Source organism: Setaria italica, chromosome V (assembly GCF_000263155.2).
Source record: "Setaria italica strain Yugu1 chromosome V, Setaria_italica_v2.0, whole genome shotgun sequence".
Taxonomy (NCBI): Eukaryota; Viridiplantae; Streptophyta; class Magnoliopsida; order Poales; family Poaceae; genus Setaria; species Setaria italica.
Window position 1 is genome coordinate 34,136,256 of NC_028454.1, and position 24,750 is coordinate 34,161,005.

Below are 24,750 nucleotides of genomic sequence, written 5' to 3' on the forward strand. Positions count from 1 at the left end.
CGCTTCTTAATTGTGTACTAACATGGCAGTATGGCAAACAGAGCTATCGATGTTACAGCCGGGGTGGCATGCAAAAAGGAAGTTTTAAAAAATGAGCCAGGGCTGGGACCTGTCAAACGTTGTTAGGGCGGTGAGATTCAGAGTTAGACGGATCCAACCTTTCTGACGTTCAACCAAGGTCACAGTGTGAATTTATGCATGTTTGAAAACACACGGATTCTTGAACTGTCATGAGAAACAGTAGTGCCCTTTCGCCTGGTGAAGCCCGATCGTCATCAGCTTATAATTTTGGCTCTGCCTTTTGCTTCATCATTGGCATCCTGGCTCTTATGATTGGAAACAACTGGTATCTCAGATCAGGCTTATTTAAGGAACACTTGATAATTCTTCTTAATTCTGGGGACAATACTAATCAATTTGCCTCCCCCAACGACAACGCGAAACTAGTTCAGCTACGCCATTGACGTCTCCAGGCCCCTTTTGAAGTGAATGAATTCTGCATGTGCATAGTACATCCGGTGAGATCCTATCCTAGGCTAGCACTCAGCTGGACTCCGGAGTAGGCACCGACACTGGACTATTCTGCAGGCTGCATGCAGCCTTGGACCGGAGTTATATAATAATCCAACAAAGAAAGGCCGGTGTTGTATTTAGGCTAGTTGCACAACTTTGGGGTGCCAAAATTACTGTAGCAACACTGTAGCGTTTCGTTTGTATTTGTGAATTATTGTCCAAATATTGACTAATTAGGCTCAAAAGATTCGTCTCGCAAAGTACAATAAAACTGTGCAATTAGTTTTTTATTTCGTCTACATTCATTACTCCATGCATGTACCGCAAGTTTGATATGATGGGGAATCTTCTTTTTGCATAGTGCCAAAATTGGGATTTTGGAGTGAAACATGGCCTTATATATAGTCGGAGGGGAGCAGAAAAGAAAATTAATAAGAATCAAAAGAAACCTCACGTTCAATCACACGCCTTCCACTGGTGTGGAAGGTGAGGAACGCGCTCTCCGCACTCTGCCAGCCTATTTGTTGGGGGAAGGTTGGCAGGTCCGTGTACCGCGAGCCCGCGGCCGAAATTTCACTCAACCAAACCTCAAAGCCAAACCGGAGAGGGAGCAAAACGAGCGCGGGGCGAGGGCCGACACCACACCACCGGGCAAGCGCGGGCGCGGCGGCGGGGGCAGCAGCAATGTCGGCGCTGCAGAGCTGGCGCAAGGCGTACGGCGCGCTCAAGGACAGCACCACCGTCAGCCTCGCCAACCTCAGCTCCGACTTCAAGGTCCGACGTCGAATCCTCCTCCCCCTCTCGATGCGCTCGGATCTATGCCTGCGCTGCATTGGGGATTTATCGCTTCCTTTGGCTCGTGATCCATTTTGCAGGATCTGGATGTGGCGATCGTGAGGGCCACCAACCACGTGGAGACCCCGCCCAAGGAGCGCCACCTGCGCAGTGCGTGGATTCCTCCGATATTCTCGCTTCCCGATTTTCGCTTAATTTAGCGGGGTGGCGAGTTGTGGAGCTACCCGGATCGTCCCCAACTATCTCCCCGGTTTGCGTTTGTTGTCTGATGGGTTTGTCGGTGGTGGTGGTGTTGCAGAGATTGTGGCGGCGACCTCCCTCGCGAGGCCCCGGGCGGACGTCGCCTACTGCATCCACGCGCTTGCCCGGCGACTCGCCAAGACGCGGAATTGGATCGTAAGCGCTGTTGCTCTCTGGTTGAGATTGTTTGATCCGTTCTGCGTATTGGATGCTTTGGTAGTTGCTTTAGCTGCTGCGTTGCTGCCGATGTTGTATTGGTACTGGTAATTAACTGAATATAGTCTCATGTCATTTCGTTCAGTAGAGATGTGATCACACTGAAGAACTGACTGCAGCCCAAAGCTCGATTGTTTCGTGTGGTATACTGATAATGCGGTGGTATTGATTTGGGCACCTAAACCTAGGTCACTGCACAATGGAGATCCTGATGGCGTATGACTGGTTACATAATAGTATATTGCGTTGTGAGTTTGGCATTGCAGTATGCATTTACCCTTGATTATCTCAATTTGCACTGGCTTTCGAGCGTATGAACGAGTTATCTTGGATTTGGAAACAACAACATTTTGTTCTCTACAACTGCAAACATGATTTTATATGACATTCGAAATTTGTCCTACAAAGTTGCAAATATGATTTTACTGCCAAGCTGGTATTTCTTTGCATAGCATAATGAGCTCAGCTTACAAAAGAACCATGAAATTCTATGTTTTCACATTTTTTTAAGGTGGTATATTTTATGAGAACTGAGACCTTTTTATTTAGCTTATGTGGTTCCTGTGTTTTGTTGGTTGTCCTGACTCCTGACTCCTGAAGCCAGTTTGGCATACTGGAATTTTGCATTCTCATATTAAATAGTTACTTTTGAATGGCTCCTTCTGGGTCTTGACCGACTTGTTTAGTGGAGTTCAGTTGAGATGGCATGACTCTGAATGTGTTCCTGATATTTTTGGTTTCCTTGCAGCTATTCTAGCAGCACCGATCTTCAAATTGTTTCATTTTTTTGAATTGTTACTCAGGGTGTCCTGCTTCCTTTTGTAGGTCTTCATCTTATCAGCCAGTTAATGTAGGATGCATTCCTTTATGTTATGTAGGTTGCCCTGAAGACACTTGTGGTGATCCATAGGCTTCTCCGCGAAGGTGATCCTACATTCAGAGAAGAGTTTCTTGCGTTTACACAAAGAGTGCGGATTTTGCAGCTGTCAAACTTCAAGGATGACTCCAGCCCTATTGGTTTGTATTTCTTCAAATAAATTTCACCTCTTGATTTATTTGGCTCATTAATCTGCTTCATTAATCTAAATTTCCTATCTACGCAGCTTGGGATTATTCTTCATGGGTTCGCACATATGGTTTATTTTTGGAGGAAAAACTAGAATGCTTCAGGGTCTTGAAGTATGACATTGAAGCTGAGCGTTCGTCAAAACAAGGTCAAGGACCTGAAAAGGTCTGGACTCAACATGGTCATTTGATATTTTTATTTTATTACCACCTTCTACCAGAGCGGTACCATGTTATCAATTATTTGTCACTATATTACTGATTTACTGGTGCTACTTTAACATATAATTAAACTACTTTATTTTCAGGGTCACAGTAGAACTAGAGAATTAAATTCTCAGGACTTGCTGGAGCAATTGCCTGCGCTGCAGCAATTGTTATATCGACTTATTGGATGCCGGGTGATTCTATCTTATTCCTTGCAACTACTAATTAAAATTAGTGATTAAAGAAATGGATTTAATAAACATTTTCATATTTTCTGGTTTGTATTTAACTTTGTTAACAGAGGCAGCATGGCACTGATTTTCTTTCTTTCTTTTTACTCAGCCAGAAGGAGCCGCAAATAACAATTATCTGGTGCAATATGCTCTAGCTCTGGTAAGCTTTATCTCTAGTCATTTTTTTGCTTCAGAGTTTTCAAGGTGATCTTCATATTTCGTTTAACAATCCAACTGATCAGTTGTGAATATGTTTGGTTTTTCCTTGAACTTTATTGCCCGTTCAGTGGAGTGTTATTTTTTCTGTTACCATTGTTGAGCAGTTTGATTCCTTCTATGACTAGTTTATTCTTAGAATTGAGGAATCTTATATGCAATTTAAGTGAATCTCCTGGCTCTGTACAGGTTCTTAAAGAAAGCTTCAAAATTTACTGTGCGATAAATGATGGAATTATCAACCTTGTTGACAAGGTATACTAATTTTCAAAATTTTCAAAGCAGTAGCGATTTTTTCTATGTTGCATCGAGCTATGTTTACTGATGCTCCCTGCTTCCTGTTGGCTGTCAAACAACTGTGTAGTTTTTCGAGATGCCAAAGCATGAAGCACTCAAAGCTCTTGACATTTACAGGAGGGCTGGTCAGCAGGTAACTCTACATGATAGTAATGTGCAACATATCTTAACTTGAAGAAAATCAGCATATAACAATTATCTGTGCTTAGTTGCTACTTTTACCAAGCAACATCTTTGATGATTCAGGCTGGAAGCCTATCTGACTTCTATGAAAGTTGCCGGGGCTTAGAGCTCGCAAGAAATTTCCAGTTTCCCACTTTGAGGGAGGTGAGGTCGTTTGCCTCAGAGTTCTCCATGTAAACCTTTATCATGTACCACCAGATATATCGTTGGAGTCTGATTTGATTTATTTCATTTTCAGCCACCACAAACATTCCTATCAACCATGGAGGAGTATGTGAAGGAGGCTCCACGAATGCTACCAGTTACAGAGCCACTGGTTAGTTCCTTGGTTCTAATAAACCATTTAGATTTTTGCATATCACCTTTACGTTTCATACTAACAAGTAGAAGCCTTGATGATGGTGCTTGTTTAGTACTTTCTGTGTGCATTGCATGCTAAAGGAGCATCTCATAACTTTAATCCTTTATATCTAAAATCAGCAAACTACTTGGTGTAAACTGAACTGAAGGAAACAGCTATCTTCAATATTTGTGGCCTGTTTTTTTTACTTTAATATTTTTGTGATGATTGTGTCATCAGTGTGAATATTTCATTTTTTTTTGGGTAGATAAATAACTATCGCCAAAGTTTGTACCATACCACTTAGGCAATCTACTGGTTGTAGGATGGATTCTTAGACACAGGCTATCCTTCTTATTTTATCAGGAACTTCCTGAGCGACTTCTTCTGACATACAAACCGGAAGAAGCAGAAGCAGCTCCTGAGCCTGTTCCTATTGTAGAGGAAAAACCACAAATTGTTGAAGAACCTGCTCAAGTACCATCTACTTCTGAAATAGCCTCACCTCCTCCCAAGCCTGAGATCGCAGATACTGGTGATTTACTGGTAAGTGGAAAAAAATTCAGAAAGTGAATATGACATCAATCTCTTTTTAATCAAAATGTCATATTTTCCATAGGGGTTAAGTGATCCAAACCCTAATGTGTCGGTAATAGAGGAGAGCAACGCTTTGGCCTTGGCTATTATGCCAACAGGTAATTAGTCAAACTTAATTCATAGTTTTGTGTGCTATTAATTTGTATTGTCTATCATGTAATTCTAAGAAGTGTCTGCAATTCTGCAGGTGTTGATAATTCAACAACAAGCACAGCTACACAGCAAGATAAAGGATTTGATCCAACAGGATGGGAGCTTGCTCTTGTTGCCACTCCAAGCACCAATACGAATCCACTGGCTATGGAGAGTAGTTTGGTAGGTTTTTTGAATCTTTCATTAAGGATATCTACCTTTTGGTGGTTGCCGCAATTTCCCAAGTCAAGATTTGGGAACTGCTATGCTGCTACCTACTGCTTTCTTGCAAGTTTGTCAAGCTCCTATACTTCTACTGTTATGGTCAACTCAGTTGCTGTCTGAAAAGTGAAAACCAGTAAGGTGGTTTCCTGCTGCTAAAATCTAGGAGCAACGGCTAGCTGATTGCTATATTACCAAAGTGCATTTGCACAAAAGAAAAATACATTTGCATAAAAATTAAAACCTTCTCACGTGGGTGAATGGTAAATATATATGGTATCTTGATTTATCATCTCCCCACCCCTTTCTGGAATTTCTCAGTATGTTTAATTTGCACCCAAGAATATATCTCTTGAACATATAGGAACTAAAATGCTCCCAACAAGTTCCAGGGCAATTTTTCACATCCACAACAGTTGGATTTTGCTTCTCATAAATGTTCTGTTGATGATTGGCGGTTAAAGCATATACTAGGGAAAACTTGATATCCACAACTCCTTCATTTCATGATTTGCTAGTTGCCACCCATCGTATCATTGACATTTGTTGTTGCTAGTTTTCTACCTCATGTCATCATTACTATGGTCTGGAAAGGTTTAAACTATTGTATGGCTTAGTTGATACTTGCACTAGATTTATTGGGGGTTTGAGGAGAGCATTTCTGCTAAGTCCAGAACTAGATTTTGTAGATGAAGGTCTACCTGTTGGTAAAAAAGTATGTACCGACTGCTGTGGAAGTACGACCGTACATGAGTACAGATGGATGAACTATGGCAAAACAATTAATTTTCTTGCGTTGAGTATGGTTTAGCTTTTATAAAACTAGAATCTGGTCGTTTTGTGTTCTAGAAGAAATGGCTTTGTTATTGCAGTTGGTTTCCTTTCAGAATATCTTACTGATGTGATGTGGTACAATCTGGGATCTTATTTCCATTTGCAGGGTGGTGGATTTGACAAGCTCACATTGGACAGCCTATATGATGACGGAACTTACAGGCAGATGCAACAACAGCAGCTGTATGGCTCAGCTCCTCCCAACCCTTTCATGGCAAGCGATCCGTTTGCAATGTCGAACCAAGTAGCTTCCCCACCGTCAGTTCAAATGGCTGCCATGGCTCAGCAGCCCCACCCCTTGATGATTGAAGCAAATCCTTTCGGACCGCCACTACAGCCGCAGCACGCGGGCATGGCTCCTGCAGCAAACCCCTTCCTTGACGCGGGGTTCGGCGCGTTCCCGGCGGCGAATGGAATGCACCCACAGGCCAATCCCTTCGGAGCGGCGCAGCTTCTCTAGGCATACACCACTTACGAGATGTGGAATTTGTAGAGATCCGTACAAGATGAGCAATCTGCGTGCCGGGAAGTGCAGTTTTCCACCAATCAGGCCAATCACCACGTCTGCTTTGTGTCGCCATCCCTACAGGCTTTGTCCGCTTCGCCATTCCTGTATAGCTCCTCGTTTTGCTGTGCATTGGTTTTCACCATCTAGGGGTGGCCATTGGACCCTCCTCCCTGTAAAGAAATTTGTTTTTCCTGATGTAAAGCTACGTGTCAATAAAGTAGCAGCCCAGGACCAAATTAACTCATTCTTTCTCACCCGTTCAATGTTTACAGTATATATAAAAATAGGTAGCGTTTGTGTTTGTTGTCTGCTTTTCTTTTGTAATTTTAGTAAGACGAATCCCTTATAACTTCGGTCATCAGAAGAGGCTTCCGACTGTTCTTCTACAGCTCTACATGCATACATGCAGTCATGGAGACAATTTGCTTGTCGACGGTGGACATGCTTCAGGACCACCGCTGTTTTTTCTTCAAAGTATAAATAACCGAGGGCACATATTTCGTGGCAAATAGATAAGATACCCTTTGAACGGTGGCATGATACCAACAAAAGAGGACACGTGTGATAAACGCCACGCGAGTAGGGTGAGCGAAATTTAAAATTCCCCCCAACGAATCCGGCGGTATCGACAATAATTGCAGTCGTGGAATGGTGGGAGTAGAAAACGACGCGGACGCAGTGCAGCATCCACTCAGCCGGAAGGGAGGTCCCATCCAAATATCCAACGGACGGTCGACCGCTCGGCCGGCTCCGCCTCCAGCCCTCCACTCCACAGTCCACACTGAGGCACTGAGCCTTCTTCCCTCCCAGCGTCCCTCTTATAAAATGCCTTCGAGCCTCACCCACCCCATGCCCACTCACCCGGGTTCACGCCGCCTCTCTTCCTCCCCGTGGTTCGGCGATTTTGAATGCAGCAGCGCGGCCGCTCCTGCAACCGCCGCGCCCGGAGCTTCTCCCGAGCCCGCCTCGCCGTCGAGGGGTATTAGCCTCGCAGTACCCTCCCGACCGAACTGATCCCCTTCGTCTCGCTCTCGAGCTACACTAAGCTGAACGTCGAACGATCGCCACGGGCTCGCCGTGATGGACGCCGCCGCCGTTGCTGCTGCGAATGGTAAGCGATCGGCCCGCCGCGCGCTCATTTCGCGCTTGATTTTGGCTCGGGATTAGTGTCCAGCACATGGCGTGCGGGTCTCGTGTGGAGGCTGGCGTTGACTGTGGGGAGTGATGGTTTCGGACTGTGTGGGTGTTGCAGGGACCCCGGAGGTGGAGGAGAGGAAGGCGCAGAGGAGCTACTGGGAGGAGCACTCCAGGGACCTCACCGTCGAGGCCATGATGCTCGACTCCCGCGCCGCCGAGCTCGACAAGGAGGACCGCCCAGAGGTGATGCCGCGACAACGTTTTTGTCAATTTTCACTCTGTCGCTTTAGTGATTGTTTGTGAGTTCGTGACTCATCTGCTTGAATCTGGCCATCTGGGGATTATGTGTCATGCCTTTGCCTTTGCCTCCCAAATGGAGTATCTCGGTGGCAGTCTCTAAGAGGGACGCCTGGTGAAACAAATGGGTCTCTCAGCTTCAACGCAAGCGTGTTGTGAGTTATGACTGTGAAATGTTGACGCTGACAGATAGATATTCTTCGGATTTTGCGAGTGAAATGTGATCCGTGTCAGTGAAATGTGATCTGGTCTTAACTTCATCTATGCACGTGTCCTATACAGTTTCTAAGTTAAACAGTAGAATTTGGCAAACTTGTCTGATTTCAATGCCACTGGTGCCCTCTTGGTGTAATGTTTTGCTGCCTAGGTATACCCAGTCTAGAGGAAATACGCCCTTTTACTCTGGTCAATTGTGGCTGGAAGATTTGTTTCATTTAAATAAGTAATCTGTTTGTTGATCCTTTACCTTTTTACTGTTCAGCTGAAGCGCGGAAAGAATTACCTTTTGGAAAAATAAAAGCTAATGGTAGCCGAACAATATTAAAACCTTTCTGGGAGTTGGTCATTTCCCTACAATGTCCAAAGAAATTGGGAGCACTGTATTTTGATTTGTTGTGTGAAATAAACGCAGGTTGAGGGCAAATTACCAAAATAAAAATTTTATTTGACTACCCTCATATAAGATGGCCCCATAATTTTTCGGTTTCAATTGTAAATTCTTATTTCCCACATTATGGAGCTTGGATTGTCAACATTTAGGGATATGGAAAAAGGGTAATTTTCTATAAATCCAGTTCACAGCCTGAGTTTCTTTTGCTTTGCTTTGTTTTATGATAGGTACTAAGGCACCCTCGTTTTTTCTTGCAGAGTGTTAAATTTTTGTGTCTGAAATGCAAACTTGTTTGGTGTTATGAACCTTACAGGAAGCATCTGCCCTGACATATCGCAGCTACGATATTTCTTGTTTCTTGTGGAATCTGTAAATGAAGTTGTGAAGCTGAGAACTAAAATTGGAATTGATCTATTCTTTAATTTACAATCAACCCTGCTGTATTTGATTTTGAATAACAGTCTAATATACCACAGAATGTATACTAGGTCACTGAGCTTGAAATGAATCTTTAATTTTTGCGACATTTTGATATATTGGTGCTTCTTTTCCGTAGGTACTGTCTTTACTCCCTTCATATGAAGGGAAATCTGTACTGGAACTGGGCGCTGGAATAGGTCGCTTTACAGGTGAACTGGCTAAAACAGCTGGGCATGTTTTTGCACTGGATTTCATTGAAAGTGTCATTAAGAAGGTAGTGAAATTGACAATTTCTTCTGATTTAAATTTTTTTTTGCTTGACAGCCTGAAATATGATGCCTTCTTTTAATTTATACATAGATATGCTTGTTTGATTTGTATCTTTTCTGCATTTTTTCTTGTAGAATGAAAGCACAAATGGCCACTACAAGAACACATCATTTATGTGTGCTGATGTTACATCCCCAGACCTGATCATTGAAGAGAACTCGGTTGATCTGATATTTTCAAACTGGTTGCTGATGTATCTTTCAGATGAGGAGGTAATGAGTGAGCCATAGATTTGGATTCAAGATTGATTGTTTAAGAAAAACTCAACTGCATTTTTTTAGCATGGATGGGGTTACACTTGTCATTTGTCCTGAATCAGAATATATTTTGATTATATGTCTCGATTTTTGCTAACTTTATCTCTTACTGTAGATTGACAAGCTAGCAGAAAGAATGGTAAAATGGCTGAAGGTTGGTGGCTATATCTTCTTTAGGGAATCTTGCTTCCATCAATCTGGGGATTTAGAAAGGAAAGTGAACCCAACACACTATAGAGAACCAAGGTTTTATACTAAGGTGAGAATGCAAACTCGCTCACTTCCTTCCCCTTTGCTTCTGTGACTTCAGGATCAGACTCAGCACTGAAAGTTTTTGTGCTTTTACCTGCTCCACTCTTTAGTTTTCTTAGTTTGAATACCTCTTTCTTCAAAATAGTTGATGATGTCTTTTCCCAAATAGGTTTTCAAAGAGTGCCAAGCCTTTAATCGAGATGGCACTTCCTTCAATCTTTCTCTGGTTACTTTCAAGTGCATTGGAGCTTATGTAGAAATCAAGAAAGATCAAAACCAGGTACTTCTCTGTCCTATCACATGCACATAGACGTGTTTCCATTGTTTTGAAATTAGTGATGAACATGACTCCATGATGAACATGCCCTTTCAGATATGTTGGCTATGGAAAAAGGTACATTCATCTGAAGATGGGGGATTTCAAAGTTTTTTGGACAATGTGCAGTACAAAGCCAGTGGAATTTTACGCTATGAACGTATCTTTGGAGATGGTTATGTGAGCACTGGTGGAGTTGGTGAGTGGATACATCCATTTTTGTCATTTTTGTGATATTCTATTTGCAGTGCCATTAAATGTTATTATTTATCACCATCCACCAGAGACTACAAAAGAATTTGTGGATAGACTGGATCTTAAACCTGGGCAGAAGGTTCTTGATGTTGGATGTGGGATTGGGGGAGGCGACTTTTATATGGCAGAAGAGTATGGTACTCATGTTGTTGGCATTGATCTTTCTATTAACATGATATTATTTGCCCTTGAGCGTGCTGTTGGGCGCAAGTGCTCCGTGGAGTTTGAAGTTGCTGATTGCACAACGAAGACATACCCTGACCATACATTCGATGTCATCTACAGCCGTGATACTATCCTTCATATACAAGTATGTTCATACCATTCATGTACTGTCCATTTGGAGTGTCTTTCCCCCCTAGATGATAGAGCTACAGCCTTCTCATAAACAGTCATGGATAGTATCTCCAGTTGGAGATGAATTGAAACTTGAAGTTCCCCATCTTGGAATTTTTAATCACCGTCCAACATCACATATGTATGGCATATCTTTATTTGACTGTTTGACTAGCATGTCATTTGTTGCTTTTGCTTCTTCAGGATAAACCCTCCTTGTTCAAGAGCTTCTTCAAATGGCTAAAGCCTGGGGGAAAGGTCCTAATCAGCGACTACTGCAGGAGTCCTGGGAAACCATCAGAAGAGTTTGCAGCATACATTAAACAGAGAGGTTATGACCTTCATGACGTGGACGCTTATGGACAGGTACTCGTTACCTGGAAGTTTTTGCGGTTCATGCTTGTACAATTTCTTTGACCTAAATTCTGAATTCCTTCAAAGTTCTAAGTAATGCTAACTTTGTTCGTCAAACTATCAGATGCTCAAGAATGCTGGTTTCAGTCATGTCATTGCTGAAGACCGAACTGATCAGGTTTGTCCCTCTAAATGTATGCAGTGTGCATGCTCATGTTCTGTTCTACTAAGACGTTTGGATCAGAAACCGGTTTTGATGATACTCATAGTGCTCTGTGTTGCATTCCAGTTCCTCGGGATTTTACAGAAGGAGCTGGATAAATTTGAAAAGAGCAAAGCTGATTTTCTGTCTGACTTCAGCCAGGTGATTTGGCAAAGGCCTTAAGAAGTTCAACAATGAACTGTCCGGCAGTTTAGAAGCCTGCATCTCTAACTTTAGCTCTTCATTCATTCCCAGGGCGACTATGACGACATTGTGAACGGATGGAAGGCAAAGGTGCAGAGGAGCTCTGCTGGTGAGCAGAGGTGGGGCTTGTTCATCGCGACCAAGTGATGGTCCTGAACTCCTGATGCCCGTGTGGCCTTATTACAAATAAGGTGGCTCTCACCAGAATAAATAAAGAAAGAAAGAAAAAGTTTCTCGAGACTTTGCTTGCTGTCGCATTGGTTTTTCTGAACCCAGCGAGAGCATGCTGGTGCCTAATTACGGTTCCTTTGTGCTTGGGACCGGTTCAATGTCCTGAGCAAATTGTCGCAATCAAAACCACTGGCAGAGTCCTCGTAACATTTTGCTTGCTTGTCTGTGCTACTTGTGCTGAAATCCTGCTAAAACCCGATTGTAAAAAAAAAAAACTGCAGGCGGCGGATACCGACAGGTGTGGATCCAAAGCACACGCTCCATGGGATGCCTTTGTACTGCCACTTATTTCTACGCCTACTTCTTGATCTTTTTGTCGTGAGAGGACAGACAGATCATGTCTTTTTATGGTCAGGGTCCTCGGTTTTATATTCGTGTTCGATGCTCCCTGTCGCTCTTGACTCATGAGCGTATGCACGTGGGCATCGAGCGCTGGTCATCCAACGGAGGTGGTGAGTTTTCTAGGCGCGGATGGTGAGGTGGATTTGGTCTAGACACACAGAGCGCTGCTTTGCAGCTGCCTTCTGCTGCTCGGCAGAGAGCGGCACCGCGGCAGCAGCAGCAGCATCCATCGTCCGAATAGGCAGAACGAACCCGCTGCTGCCGTGTAGTAGTAGTACGTATTACTTCAGAGTGAAGAAGACGTTGGACATTATTTTCCCGAATTTCAATCGCACCAGCCGCGCGAATCTACTCCTGCTACCATTTATCGCCTTTTGGCCTCAAAAACGCCAGCACGGAGGGTAGCAGCCTAGCAGGTGCTGGATGCAAAGGTCAAATTCGCTAGGCGCGTCACGTCGAGAAGCTCGACAGACGGCAATGTTGGGCGGAACGACACATGTTTGAGATTTGAATATCTGGCTGCCGGAGTTCACTCAGAAATCATCTAGTGATCGTTTGTGCGTTCTACTACGTTGTGACTTGTCACTTGTGAGATCATTCAGAAATCAGAAGTACTCTGACCTAACTGTTGCAGTTTTCTATCTGGCTTCTCGGTCCTCGATTTGATTGCCAGCAATCAACACCACTGGGTGAGTCGCTCGTGTGAATTTCCCATCCACTGCGCTTTCTCAAGAACTGAACTCTGAAGCCGTCTGTAATCGAGGTTGTAGTTCGTGTTCACCATGAATCCATGATACCACTTCTCACGCTGTGTTGGTTACTGAAGGATTGTCACTTTGCGAGACGAATGGTGATTCCCCGGTTGAATCGTCAGACAGGCACGGTGGGCGCATACGTCCAATGAGTGCCACACTGCCACAGTGCTCAGCGAAACGACAAAAGATTAAAAAAAAAACTCGCCGATCCAATACCCACGCTGCGCGTGCTGCGGGAGGCCCCCGCCCCAACCCGGCACAGATCTCACGGTCGATCGCCCATCCGCTCCCGATCCCCCCTCCCGATTCCCGCCTATAAATTCCCGTCACCCTCCCGTTCCCAGTCGCCAGCCACAGCCACGGTTCACGCCTCCTGTCGCGCCTCCTTCCTCCCCCACAACCTCGCCGCGATCCGGTTGTGGATGCAGCAGCGCGGCCGCTCCTTCAACCGCCGCTCCCGGAGCTTCTCCCGCGCCCGCCTCGCCATCGAGGGGTCTTAATCTCTCGGTCCTCCCCCCTCGTTTGAGCTCGGTTCTGAATTCCCGACCGACGAACGAACGAACGAACGAACGGATCGACTTGCCGTGATGGACGCCGCCACTGCTGTTTCTGTTAACGGTAAGAGATTGGACCCCCGCGCGAGCGGATCAGATCCTCTCTTTGCGTTTCCCATCCGGTGTCCATTTCGTCTTGTTATTTGGTTTGGGAGAAGCGCCGAGCACATTGTGCGCGGGGCTCCTGTTTTTCCTGGGGGATGATTTGCTTGCGGTCGTGTGGGCGTTGCAGGGAAGATGGAGGTGGAGGAGAGGCAGGCGCAGAAGAGCTACTGGGAGGAGCACTCCAGGGACCTCACCGTCGAGGCCATGATGCTCGACTCCCGCGCCGCCGATCTCGACAAGGAGGAGCGCCCCGAGGTGATCCATTCCGCGATGGCATTTCCCCCCTTTGTCCACTCCGGTGCTTAGCGAATATACTGTTAGCGTTTCGTTCAGTTCCTTTTGTGATCCATCTTCTTGGATCTGGGGAGCACGTGTCTGCCTTTGCTCCTCAAAATATCACATGGTAGTCTCTCTATAGCGACGTGTGTGGAAACAAAGGCAGATGCACTTTTTTTAGGGATGAAATGGTTGGCAATTTGTGTTGAACACTAGTGTGCTATAACTCTGAGTGGAGAGGGTGACGTTGATGGATAATACCTCTTTGCATTTTAAGGAGTGAAAATTGCGGACCCATCACTTGAGGTGGCGCCAGGTCTCAACTGTAATTTTCTGGACTAGTTGAAATTTTCTTCGCCTGAATAAACTGTAATGATTACTTTCCATGTTCTAGGCTGTCAAATATTAACCATTGTAATAAAATTGACATAAAAGCTATTTTACATAATAAATTTTTTTATGATGTTTTATGATAAATATCTTGGTTTTTCTGAAAGGTTGTTTTTTATTCCTTTTTTAAGAAACACATATTTCCTTGGTGCTATAGCCTTGTAGGAAGCATGTGTTGATCCATCCCATGTTGTGACTATGATATTTCTTTAATGTAACAGCTGTAGAGAAAGTTAGAAATTGGAAACTAAAGTTTGGCATCTATTGGGTTCTTTGATTTAACAGATGAACCTGTTCTGTTTTATATTCAAGAGCAGTTTGATATAAGTCCACTAGGTGCACTAGTAGCTTGAAACAACTTTGTAGTTTTAGCATTCAGCAGACATTGCTTAGATTTACCAGAGAAGGTGCTCCTGGGCTTTCAGGACTAACATTTTGATATGGTTGTGTTCCTTTTCTGTAGGTCCTGTCTTTACTTCCTCCGTATGAAGGAAAATCAGTACTGGAGCTTGGTGCTGGAATAGGTCGTTTTACTGGAGAACTTGCTAAAACAGCCGGGAATGTTCTTGCACTGGATTTCATTGAAAGTGCCATTAAGAAGGTATTGGAATTTACAATTTTCTTGGTTTTAAATGTTTTGTTTTACTTGAAGTATTTATCGCTTTTATCTGTTTCATACATGTATGCTATGGTTTGGTTCATTCAATTACTCATGCAATATGTTTCTTGCAGAATGAAAGCATTAATGGGCACTTCAAGAATGCATCCTTTATGTGTGCTGATGTGACATCCCAGGACCTGGTGATTCAAGCTAACTCCATCGATATGATATTTTCAAATTGGCTATTGATGTATCTATCTGATGAAGAGGTAATGGATGAACCATGCTTTGAATAATTAACAAATTCTAGGTGTATAATAATCATTGATCTTCTTGCTGAGGTTGTTCTTGTAAAATGGACCACCTCAGAAAAAACCTGAAGTACTTATGAGTTAAATTTGCACGTTTGAATGTGCTGACTGAAATATATTTTGGTTATGTCTCCTGTATATTCTAACTTTTATCTCTTACTGTAGGTTGAGCAGCTAGTTCAAAGAATGGTAAAATGGTTGAAGGTCGGTGGCTATATCTTCTTTAGAGAATCTTGCTTTCATCAATCTGGAGATTCAAAAAGGAAAGTGAATCCGACACACTATCGGGAACCAAGGTTTTATACTAAGGTGAGAAGGCATACTAGCTCTTCCCCTTTGCTTCTGTCACTTGAGTATTGGACTTGTCTGCTCTTATATGAAGGACTTCTACCCCACTCTTTGATTTTCTTAGTTTCAATACCATTTTCTTTGAAATAGCTGATTGATTTTCATTTCATGAATAGGTTTTCAAAGAGTGTCATGCATTTAATCAAGACGGGAATTCCTTTGAACTTTCTCTGGTTACTTACAAGTGTATCGGTGCTTATGTTAAAAACAAGAAAAATCAAAACCAGGTACTTATCTGGCCATGCATATTTACACGTGTTTACCATGGTGAAGTGAGATTAGTGATGGACGTGACTATATGTTTGTAGATATGTTGGCTGTGGCAAAAAGTCAAGTCTACGGAAGATCGGGGATTTCAAAGATTTTTGGACAATGTGCAGTACAAAACTAGTGGAATATTACGCTATGAGCGCATTTTTGGAGAAGGTTATGTGAGCACTGGTGGAATTGGTGAGTGGTGCAATCCCCTTCTAATTTTAACCTGTAATGTTCTATTTGAAATATACCTTTTAAATGTGATTATTTAAAATTGTCCAACAGAGACTACAAAAGAGTTTGTGGATAAGCTGGATCTTAAACCTGGACATAAGGTGCTTGATGTTGGATGTGGAATTGGGGGAGGTGACTTTTATATGGCTGAAAAGTATGATGCTCATGTTATTGGTATTGATCTTTCCATAAACATGATATCATTTGCACTTGAGCGTGCCATCGGGCGCAGTTGCTCAGTTGAGTTTGAAGTTGCTGATTGCACCACAAAGACGTACCCAGACAACACATTTGATGTCATCTACAGCCGAGACACTATCCTTCACATACAGGTATGCATGAAGCATATCACATAGTGTCCATTTGAATTGTTTTTCTTTTGTTGCATTCATATGATTGAGCTACAGTCTTATTGGAAATCATATCACCTCTTATTTTTTTAAACATATATTTGTTTGGAGACCACATTCTCTACATCTAAAATTCTAGATTATACGAAATGAAACCTGAACTTTTTTGTACTTCTAATCACCTTTCCTCCATCAACTCCATGCTGCACACTAAAATTATTTTGACAACATGACTTTGGTTTTTTGTTTTGCAGGATAAACCCTCCTTGTTTAAAACTTTCTTCAAATGGCTGAAGCCTGGTGGGAAAGTCCTTATCAGCGATTACTGCAGGAACCCTGGGAAACCATCAGAAGAATTTGCAGCATACATTAAGCAGAGAGGTTATGACCTTCATGATGTGGAAGCTTATGGACAGGTACTTATTACTTTCACTTTTATATGGTTATAATACTTAATACAGTTGCTACAATCAAAATTTAGTACTCCTGCTAACTTTTTCATCAAACCATCCAGATGCTCAAGGATGCTGGTTTTCATGATGTCATTGCTGAGGATCGAACTGATCAGGTTTCTGTCTAACTAACTTTTCCACTAAGATGTTTGGATCAACACAACTTTGTACTATACTAATGAGCACTCTATGCTGTATTTCAGTTCCTCTGTGTTTTAGAGAAGGAATTAGCTAAATTTGAAAAGAACAAGGATGATTTCCTGTCGGACTTCTCCCAGGTTAGTCATCAAAGCCTAAAAATAGTCCAATCATGAACTGGCAGGCAGATTAGAAGCCCGCACTCCTTTTTGTGGCTTCTAGACACCTCTTAACTTCTGAGAATTACTTTTATCCAGGAGGACTATGACGATATTGTGAACGGGTGGAAGGCAAAACTGCAGAGGAGCTCTGCAGGTGAGCAGAGGTGGGGGCTGTTCATCGCGACCAAGTAATGATCCGGATGTGTCTGGATGTGCAAATAAAGTGGCTCCGTTACATGTGGGCCCTTCAGTTATATTTGATGTTGCAGTAGCTATTCTGAAGTCATTGAGTCTGGGTTATTACCTGCTATCATGTTTCTTTTCCGTGGAGAAAACTGGTCGTGTCCTGCGATCCTGCGATCGCACTGTCGCGTGCTGTAGCATTGCAACCTATCTGTGAAGTCTAAATAAGCTGCCTGCATGGTTCTTGTTTTAATAAGCTATTTTTTCCTCTAATGGAAGTTCGAATTTCTTGTGAAAGTACTGAGTAGCAGTTTGTTCATTTTGGTGGGCGAACTCGTATTATATTTTCTGAAACTTTGTGGAAGCAAAAGCCTTGGTACATGCAGCCTTAGATAAAATGCGCATACGTTTTGATGTATTGAAATTGTACTACACTACTACCTGCTACTCATATTTCCGCCGCTCTGGGCATTTTCTCTCCGAGTTGTTATGGCCGCTGTGTCCGCTAAGCATCTGCATCATACACCCTAACACCCTTAACTTCTGGGTTCCAAATGTTAGGATTGTACTTTTTATTTGACGGAGAAAGTATACACCTTAACACCCCTGACTTCGTTCGGGTGTTGAACAGCTAGCGCAAAAGGCCATTTTCCAGCACTGTGACAGGAAAACCACGTGGATACAGGCAACGCGAAACGATGAAGCGACAACTGTTCCCCCGTCTAAACCCGGCGACAAGGAGTGACGCTGAGCATCACGCAACGCAGGGCATCACGCGTGCCTCGCTTGTCGTCTCGGAACCACCTGCCCCCACCACTCTTTGCTTCGGTCCTTCGAACGTCAGTTTCTTTCGCCGTCAAGTCACGTTTGCTTCCGCGCGTGGAGACGGGAGGGAGACCGACGCGAGAGGGGCAGGGGAGGGCGCAAACCCAACCTGTCTCGTGAACACCAGGGTTTCAAACCCGGATGGGCCAGATGGGTGACTAGCAGCTAGCCTGCGAGTCTGCGACTGATCACGCGAGCGCTGATGAAAGGAAACCGTGGAATCCGGCCTGATCGATGCGCGACGAGTCACGAGTGGGGTGGAGGTGGACACGGGCCCGCGACAGGTGGCCTGGCCTGGCCGAAGCGGCAACGCGCGAAGCGTGGGCGACGACTTCCAGAGTCGCACAGCGCAAGTGGCGCGAGGGCGCGGCGGGCAGAACAGAACCGCAGCCACTATTTTGCCTTTCCCTTCCTTTACAGCCACGGGCGCACTCCTTCGTCCTTCCAGTTCCTGCCGGCAGGGTTCAGGAATTCGAGGCCAGGGAGAGGCATGGATGGTTGCTGTATAGCCCGCCGCCCGCGGAATCGCGGGTGCTGGCACGAGTGCTGCATCGTCGATAAAGTCTGCTCCGTCCTCTAGCATTCTAGTTCGATTGTGAAAACCATGGTTAAAGGACAACTAGCCCGTTGATTCCTCCTCCTGCTTCGCTGTCTTCCCGGTTGACTCGTAAACATGAGATGAGATTCGAGGCCGACGGTCGGTAATTCTTTGCTACTTGTAGTACTACCTCCTAGACTAGATCGGAGAAACGGTGAGATTCACACTTGCATTTATTACACGCGGTCGCGATTTATCGTCGAATCTTGCTGCATAGATTTAATCAGGAAAAGTATCTGGTTGTCAATTCTCACAAAGGTTCTCAAGGAGCCTCTAGGATTTCCTACGAGTAAGGCCTAAACTAAACTTTAGTCCCTATTTGATTCTAGTGACTAAAGGACATTAAATAAGTTGAAAAAATCAAACTGCCCTGATCATTGCCTGCCTCTACCTTTTTCCTTCTCCCACTCCTCCATGACTGAGCCCTAGATCTATGGCCACACTCCTCCTGTCGCGCGCTGCTATCGACAGCGGCAGCTGCGCCGTGCCACCTGGACGACCTCCGCACGCTGCGGGCCTCCTCCTCCTCGCTAGGAACCTCACGGGCGCCGACGATATCGGCCTCCGCGCCGTGTGGTCCCCCTCCCCCACCGCCGCCGCGTGCTGCACCTAGGACGCCGGCGGTTGCGTCACGTCCCTGCGCCTCCCCGCGCGCGGCCTCGCGAGGCTCCTCCCAGTGGGTGGGGCGAATGCTGGGGATGGCGGGGGTGGGCGGGCGGGCGGGTGGGGCGGGGTGAAGGGGAGGGAGGCACGAGGCATTAATGAGGGGTAAATCTTGTCCAAGGTTCTTTTTAGTCCTTATAAGCAACCCATTAGGAACTAAAGGGACTAAAATTTAGCAACTTTTAGTCACCGGACTAGCCCCTAAAGTTTAGCAGGGCAGACCAAACACCTTTTTCTTTTTTTAACATAGTACATATTTCTTCCTTGTGCCAAAATCACGACGACATCTGGAAAAAGCAGGTCGCGACAAGGCATATATGCCCAAGCCAAAAAGCCTGAGAAACTCCGGAGCGCGTCGACGGGGCCTTTGAAAGATCCCCGCGCGCTGATCCTCGAACCCCTTGATCTAAAAAAAATACTAAGCCAAATCCTACCTACTCCCCTTCACCTGGAAACCGCATTCGAGATACAGATCCCAGGCCTCCAGCCCCACTCCGCCGCGCCGCGTATCCCCCACCCCGCAGCGGCGCCATACCCACCCGCGGACCCGGACAGGGACGCCGTGCGCGTCACGGGGCCGAAAGCCCGAAACCGAGAGAACGCACCAGAAAGCTTACGCAAACCCACCGCCCGCCACCACCACAGCCGCGGCCACGGCACATCTCTCTCCCCGTTCCCGGCTCCCCGTCCGCCTCCACCAGCAGCCGCCCCCGCCCGTACACACGAACCCGTCACCGTCGTCTATCCCACGCGCCTCCGCCGCGCGCCCGCGCCGAAACGCCACGCGAGCCCCCCCGCCTCGGCCTCTCTCGTTGCGAACGCCCATCCTCCTCTTTAACCCCGCCGCGGCGCGGGCTCCCCTTCCATCCTCCCGGGCCCTCCCCGGCCTTTTCGTCGCTTCAGTTAGAATGTTAGCTGCCACGGAGGCCTCCTCCCAGCAGTAGGCCCGGACCCCACCCCTCCACCGCCGCCGCCCGCCGATGCCGGTGAAACGGTCGGGGTCGGTGGCGGCGCTCCCGCCGGCGGCGGGCCGCCGCGCGCGGGCGCGCCTCTGCCTCTGCCTCCGCCTCGCCGCGCCGCTGTCCTTCCTGCTCCTCCTCGTGGCGCTGCTCCGCGCCCAGCTCCTCCTGGGCGTCCCGCCCGCCGCGGGGCCCGCCAAGGTCGCCTTTCTCTTCCTCGTCCGCGCGGGGGTGCCTCTCGACTTCCTCTGGGACGCCTTCTTCCGCGTAAGCACCGGGGGCTTTCTCTGATCGATCCGTTTCCGTTCATCCGTTGCGCTGCGCGTTCAGCTATCTATTGTCCGGATTGATTGCTGGCCTGATCGACGCGTGTTTGTTGTCGCAGAACGGCGAGGAGGGGAGGTTCTCGGTGTACGTGCACTCCGCGCCGGGGTTCCACCTCGACCGCACCACCACGGGATCGCCGTACTTCTACGGGCGGCAACTTGCGAGGAGCGTCAAGGTTGTGGACCATTTGGATTCCCTTTTTTCTTTTACCCCTCTTGATGTGTGGCGCTTTGCGGCATGGCTGGGGTGCTATTTTGACTTGGCGCAACACGGTTGTCTCGCAGGTGGTGTGGGGCGAAGACACCATGGTCGTGGCAGAGAAGATGTTGTTCGCCGCAGCGCTCCAGGATCCCGCGAACCAGCGCTTTGTTTTGCTCTCTGATAGGTAGGTGGTGGTGCTCTCTGACTTTTCCCTCATGTGTTAACTGATATTGTTCGTACATCCAGTTCAAATTCTGTGAAGTGGTCCATGATGGAATGCGTGACCAATTTAATAACCATTAACAGATGTTTGGTAATGGTAATTCAAAAGTGAACTTGACTGGGACCAGGAAATTCTTTAGTCATGCATTTAGACGTTCCTTTCCCGCTTTGCTAACGATACTGTTTACAATTTTTGGATCTGCTAAGTGATGGTACCTTAAATAATTGTAAGTTTGCAACCGCGGAGGCATTCTGCGAATCCTTGTTTTTGGTTTCCTTGTTGGGTTCTAACACACTCCTGATTGTGCCCCTCCTCGCTGGGCTTAAAGAGAGTTTCTCAAGTTACATTCTGATTATATTTGCTACTGACTCTATATCACAATTGCATTTTGATTTCCTTTGTCGGCATAACTATGTGTATTTGAAGTTTGCAGCTTCTATATTGACATGTCAATACTTGTCCTTTTCCTGCTGCAGCTGTGTTCCTCTCTACAATTTCAGCTACATATATACTTACTTGATGGCTTCACCTAAAAGTTTTGTAGACAGGTACTGGGAAAAAAAACATGCAAGTTCTCATTTGTTCCTTATAATATTCTCATGATCTGCAGTATTTTAGATTATTTCTTCTCAAATGTAGTCAATTCGTGTTTCAGTTTTGTTGACAAGACAGAGAAGCGTTATAATCAAAACATGTCTCCTGCCATTCCAAAGGATAAATGGAGGAAAGGATCTCAGGTAGTTTCTCGGCTTTCTTGTTCTTATAGATATTTCAGTACCTACTGAGAGTTGTATTTTGAGTCCATCTACCTACTCATTTCAGTGGGTAGTATTGACCAGAAAACATGTTGAAGTTGTTGTCCGTGACAAGAATGTATTACAAGTATTCAGAAGACATTGTAAGGTATGTTGTTATTCTCTTCATGCTGACACCAAGATGTATTCTTAGCTTGATTTGGCCTTTATAGAGGCCTTCTTGAAGAAATGTGATTACCAAAGGACTTTTCAATGCACCTGTTTTACTGTTTCATTTTCTCTTCATTGCTCTAGTAAGTTCTAGATCCTTGGGTGCTTGAACTTACAACTAGTTAAAAAAAAGTAGATGTAACTGTTTTGTTGGAATTAGATGGGATGCCAAGACTCTTCTTTTGAAATTTGATTCCCTAGTTTGAATATATGGTCACCTGTGATTCAATCAAGAATGGTAGCGTCCTATTGCTGATTTGGATAAGTACTAAGCAAGCTGCTCAAATGCTTTCATGGTCTAGTTACTTATCTGCGGTTGCTTTATGAGATCTATATTCTGGTCTTCTTTTCCACAAACAGGGATACTCTACGTAGTCTACACATCCAGAACCATCTTCATACAACAGCTACAAGAATGCCACTTGATTAGTGTCTGTTTTGTTCAGCACCATGATCTTGGTCCCATTTCCTTATGGCTAGTGCAGATTTATTATGATCTTATATCTTACGTGAAGCTGTCAAAACACTACACCAATATAACTAGTTTTGTGCCAACATAACACAAATAGTATAGGTTTCACATTCAACAGCCTGCGGGAGTAACAGTTCTGTGGGGTTTTAACCATGCAGATGGTAGTGACCAAGAGGTTGCTTGGACGAAGGCCAAATGCTGTAAGTTTTTATTTTACTTCACTCTTGTACACTTTTATTAGGCCTTGTACGTAATGTCCCCATATAAAGTTTTGTGCAAAATTTGGCATTCAGTGCCTGTTGCCTCCCATTTTCTATGCAACTCAATTCTAATATGGTTTCCTCTCCACTATGATTTGTAACATTATCTAATTGTCCAATTGACGAGAAGGCAATCTTAATGTAATTGCAAAATATCATATATAAGAACAATTCTTTCCTTGATCTGTGCAGTCTTAGCTAAAATGAAATTCATTTTGCGTCAGAGGTAGTGATAAACATGGATGGATCTGCACGATCTTCCTATGCTTTGTAAATCGACTCATTTCATCTTACCAATGTGAATTATTCTGTAAATGATCTAATCTGCAAGTTTTATATTGGGTAGATGCTTTCTTTTTGTTTCTTTGGATCCTCAATCAATCCAATGGGCAATCCATTTTCCATCCCCTGATCAGTAGTTATTTCATGCATTGGACAACTGATCCTCAAATTGAATATTCTTGTCTGATTATTGTTCTCATATGGTAATTCACTTTCCTTGCAGAGACGATTAGGGTTCAATTTACGGAGAAACCAGGTACTGGTAAAGTTTCAGTTTTGTATGTTCTTTTCACGTATTCTCAAGCATGTATACAGATGAAGTAGATCTGATATGACATACTTATGTATATGGTTGCAAAAGGAAAATGTGAACCTCTAGCTGTTGCTCATAGCACTTAAGGTTTCTTGTTCATTAGTTTTCTGTCTCAGACATTATGTCTACGCTTAACCTTTCAGAAAGGAGCAGTTCTACAGGAGCATGATTGTATTCCGGATGAACACTATGTGCAGACATTATTTTCTGTAAGCTTTGTTATTACTTCCATAAATCTCAAAGCTGGAACCAGTATAATTATCACACAGATTCATAATGGTTGGCACATTGTTTTGATATTCTAGATCAAAGGTCTTGAAGATGAACTGGAGAGAAGAACTTTGACCTATACCTCATGGAACCAGTCATCAAATCCAAAAGACAAAATGACTTGGCATCCTATGAAATTTGAGTATGATACGTCTAGCCCTGAGCATATCAGTGCTATCAAGGTAAGCTCTTGATTTTGTTCTGTATGTCTATTGTGTGAAAGTTTAGGGAACTTAAATCATTTAAGCTTATATTCCTATTCCATTCCAGCTATAATGGTCATAAAGCATATTGAACTGTGTTACAAGAATGTGGCATCCATTATTTCAGAATAAACAAATAGTCAGATTCAGAATTTGTGCCTGCGTGTTAGAATTAGTCGCTGATGCCTGATAGCAATGTGCATGCAAATTCAAGCCTTATATGGTTTACTTTATGACGGGCCACTTATCGTAGAGAAACATTGTGTTCATCAACTTATAGTTTGTTGTGAATATTTTTGTAGAGTATCAACCATGTCAACTATGAAATGGAGCACAGGACAGAGTGGTGCCAATGCAATGGTACCTCCGTTCCATGTTTTCTATTTGCCAGAAAGTTCTCATATAGTGCGGCCATGCATCTGTTGGAGCAAGGAACCATTGGCCCGCCGAAATCGGCTCAGCTGCTGGTTAACTTTTAACAAAATGTTTACACAATCTTGTACTCACCGTTTTGACGGGTCAGATACTGTTCATAATCGGTACCAGCCTCATTAGCAGATAGTATTTGCAGATGCAGCTACAGAGATATGGAGTATCATAGAGTATTGGCAGTGATCGGAGTGCGTTTAGACAGTTAGGACTTAAGAGGTTTGATGTACAGAGCATTAGTTTTGAAGTTTGTCAGCTCCATCACTATGCAATATGCAGGAGACAGATGCAGTGAAGGAAGGGAATGTTTAGCAACCCTTTCTACTAACGGAACAGGATAGCTGTAACAATAGCTTAAATGCTCTTATACGTATTCCTCCCCTTGTATAATAATAAAAAAGGAATTAGTTTTCTCTTTTTAGTTATTGTACAAGTTCTTAGACAGTGTATTGAAACACATGCAAAAAGATATAGTGTCCATCTGGTTAACTGTTTAGTATATTGGT

General features: G+C 44.5%; 4 protein-coding genes across 4 annotated transcripts; all 4 read left to right on the plus strand.

Moving 5' to 3' along the window:
- The first annotated feature begins 967 nt into the window (after nt 1–967).
- On the plus strand, nt 968–6,900 carry LOC101783939 (putative clathrin assembly protein At2g01600). The gene is made up of 15 exons (XM_004969579.3): nt 968–1,287; nt 1,389–1,458; nt 1,607–1,704; nt 2,643–2,781; nt 2,868–2,995; nt 3,138–3,230; nt 3,379–3,429; nt 3,675–3,740; nt 3,850–3,915; nt 4,029–4,109; nt 4,204–4,281; nt 4,672–4,851; nt 4,925–5,000; nt 5,090–5,217; nt 6,197–6,900. The coding sequence occupies exons 1-15, from the start codon at nt 1,198–1,200 to the stop codon at nt 6,548–6,550; spliced, it is 1,698 nt and encodes a 565-aa protein (XP_004969636.1). The 5' UTR covers nt 968–1,197; the 3' UTR covers nt 6,551–6,900.
- A 543-nt stretch (nt 6,901–7,443) lies between these two features.
- On the plus strand, nt 7,444–12,099 carry LOC101784345 (phosphomethylethanolamine N-methyltransferase). Its single transcript, XM_004969580.4, has 12 exons — nt 7,444–7,709; nt 7,851–7,978; nt 9,199–9,336; nt 9,467–9,604; nt 9,765–9,908; nt 10,071–10,181; nt 10,275–10,416; nt 10,502–10,782; nt 11,013–11,174; nt 11,287–11,340; nt 11,452–11,526; nt 11,620–12,099. The coding sequence occupies exons 1-12, from the start codon at nt 7,679–7,681 to the stop codon at nt 11,713–11,715; spliced, it is 1,500 nt and encodes a 499-aa protein (XP_004969637.1). The 5' UTR covers nt 7,444–7,678; the 3' UTR covers nt 11,716–12,099.
- A 1,115-nt stretch (nt 12,100–13,214) lies between these two features.
- On the plus strand, nt 13,215–17,551 carry LOC101784745 (phosphoethanolamine N-methyltransferase 1). Its single transcript, XM_004969581.3, has 12 exons — nt 13,215–13,514; nt 13,683–13,810; nt 14,685–14,822; nt 14,954–15,091; nt 15,299–15,442; nt 15,598–15,708; nt 15,790–15,931; nt 16,022–16,302; nt 16,575–16,736; nt 16,835–16,888; nt 16,976–17,050; nt 17,168–17,551. The coding sequence occupies exons 1-12, from the start codon at nt 13,484–13,486 to the stop codon at nt 17,261–17,263; spliced, it is 1,500 nt and encodes a 499-aa protein (XP_004969638.1). The 5' UTR covers nt 13,215–13,483; the 3' UTR covers nt 17,264–17,551.
- Nucleotides 17,552–19,893: 2,342 nt separating this feature from the next.
- LOC101785141 lies at nt 19,894–24,743 on the plus strand. Its single transcript, XM_004969582.4, has 11 exons — nt 19,894–20,566; nt 20,685–20,801; nt 20,911–21,011; nt 21,527–21,598; nt 21,706–21,787; nt 21,873–21,953; nt 22,646–22,687; nt 23,253–23,285; nt 23,486–23,551; nt 23,648–23,794; nt 24,118–24,743. Exons 1-11 carry the CDS (start codon nt 20,321–20,323, stop codon nt 24,292–24,294), a joined length of 1,164 nt encoding a protein of 387 aa, XP_004969639.1. The 5' UTR covers nt 19,894–20,320; the 3' UTR covers nt 24,295–24,743.
- Nucleotides 24,744–24,750: the final 7 nt, after the last annotated feature.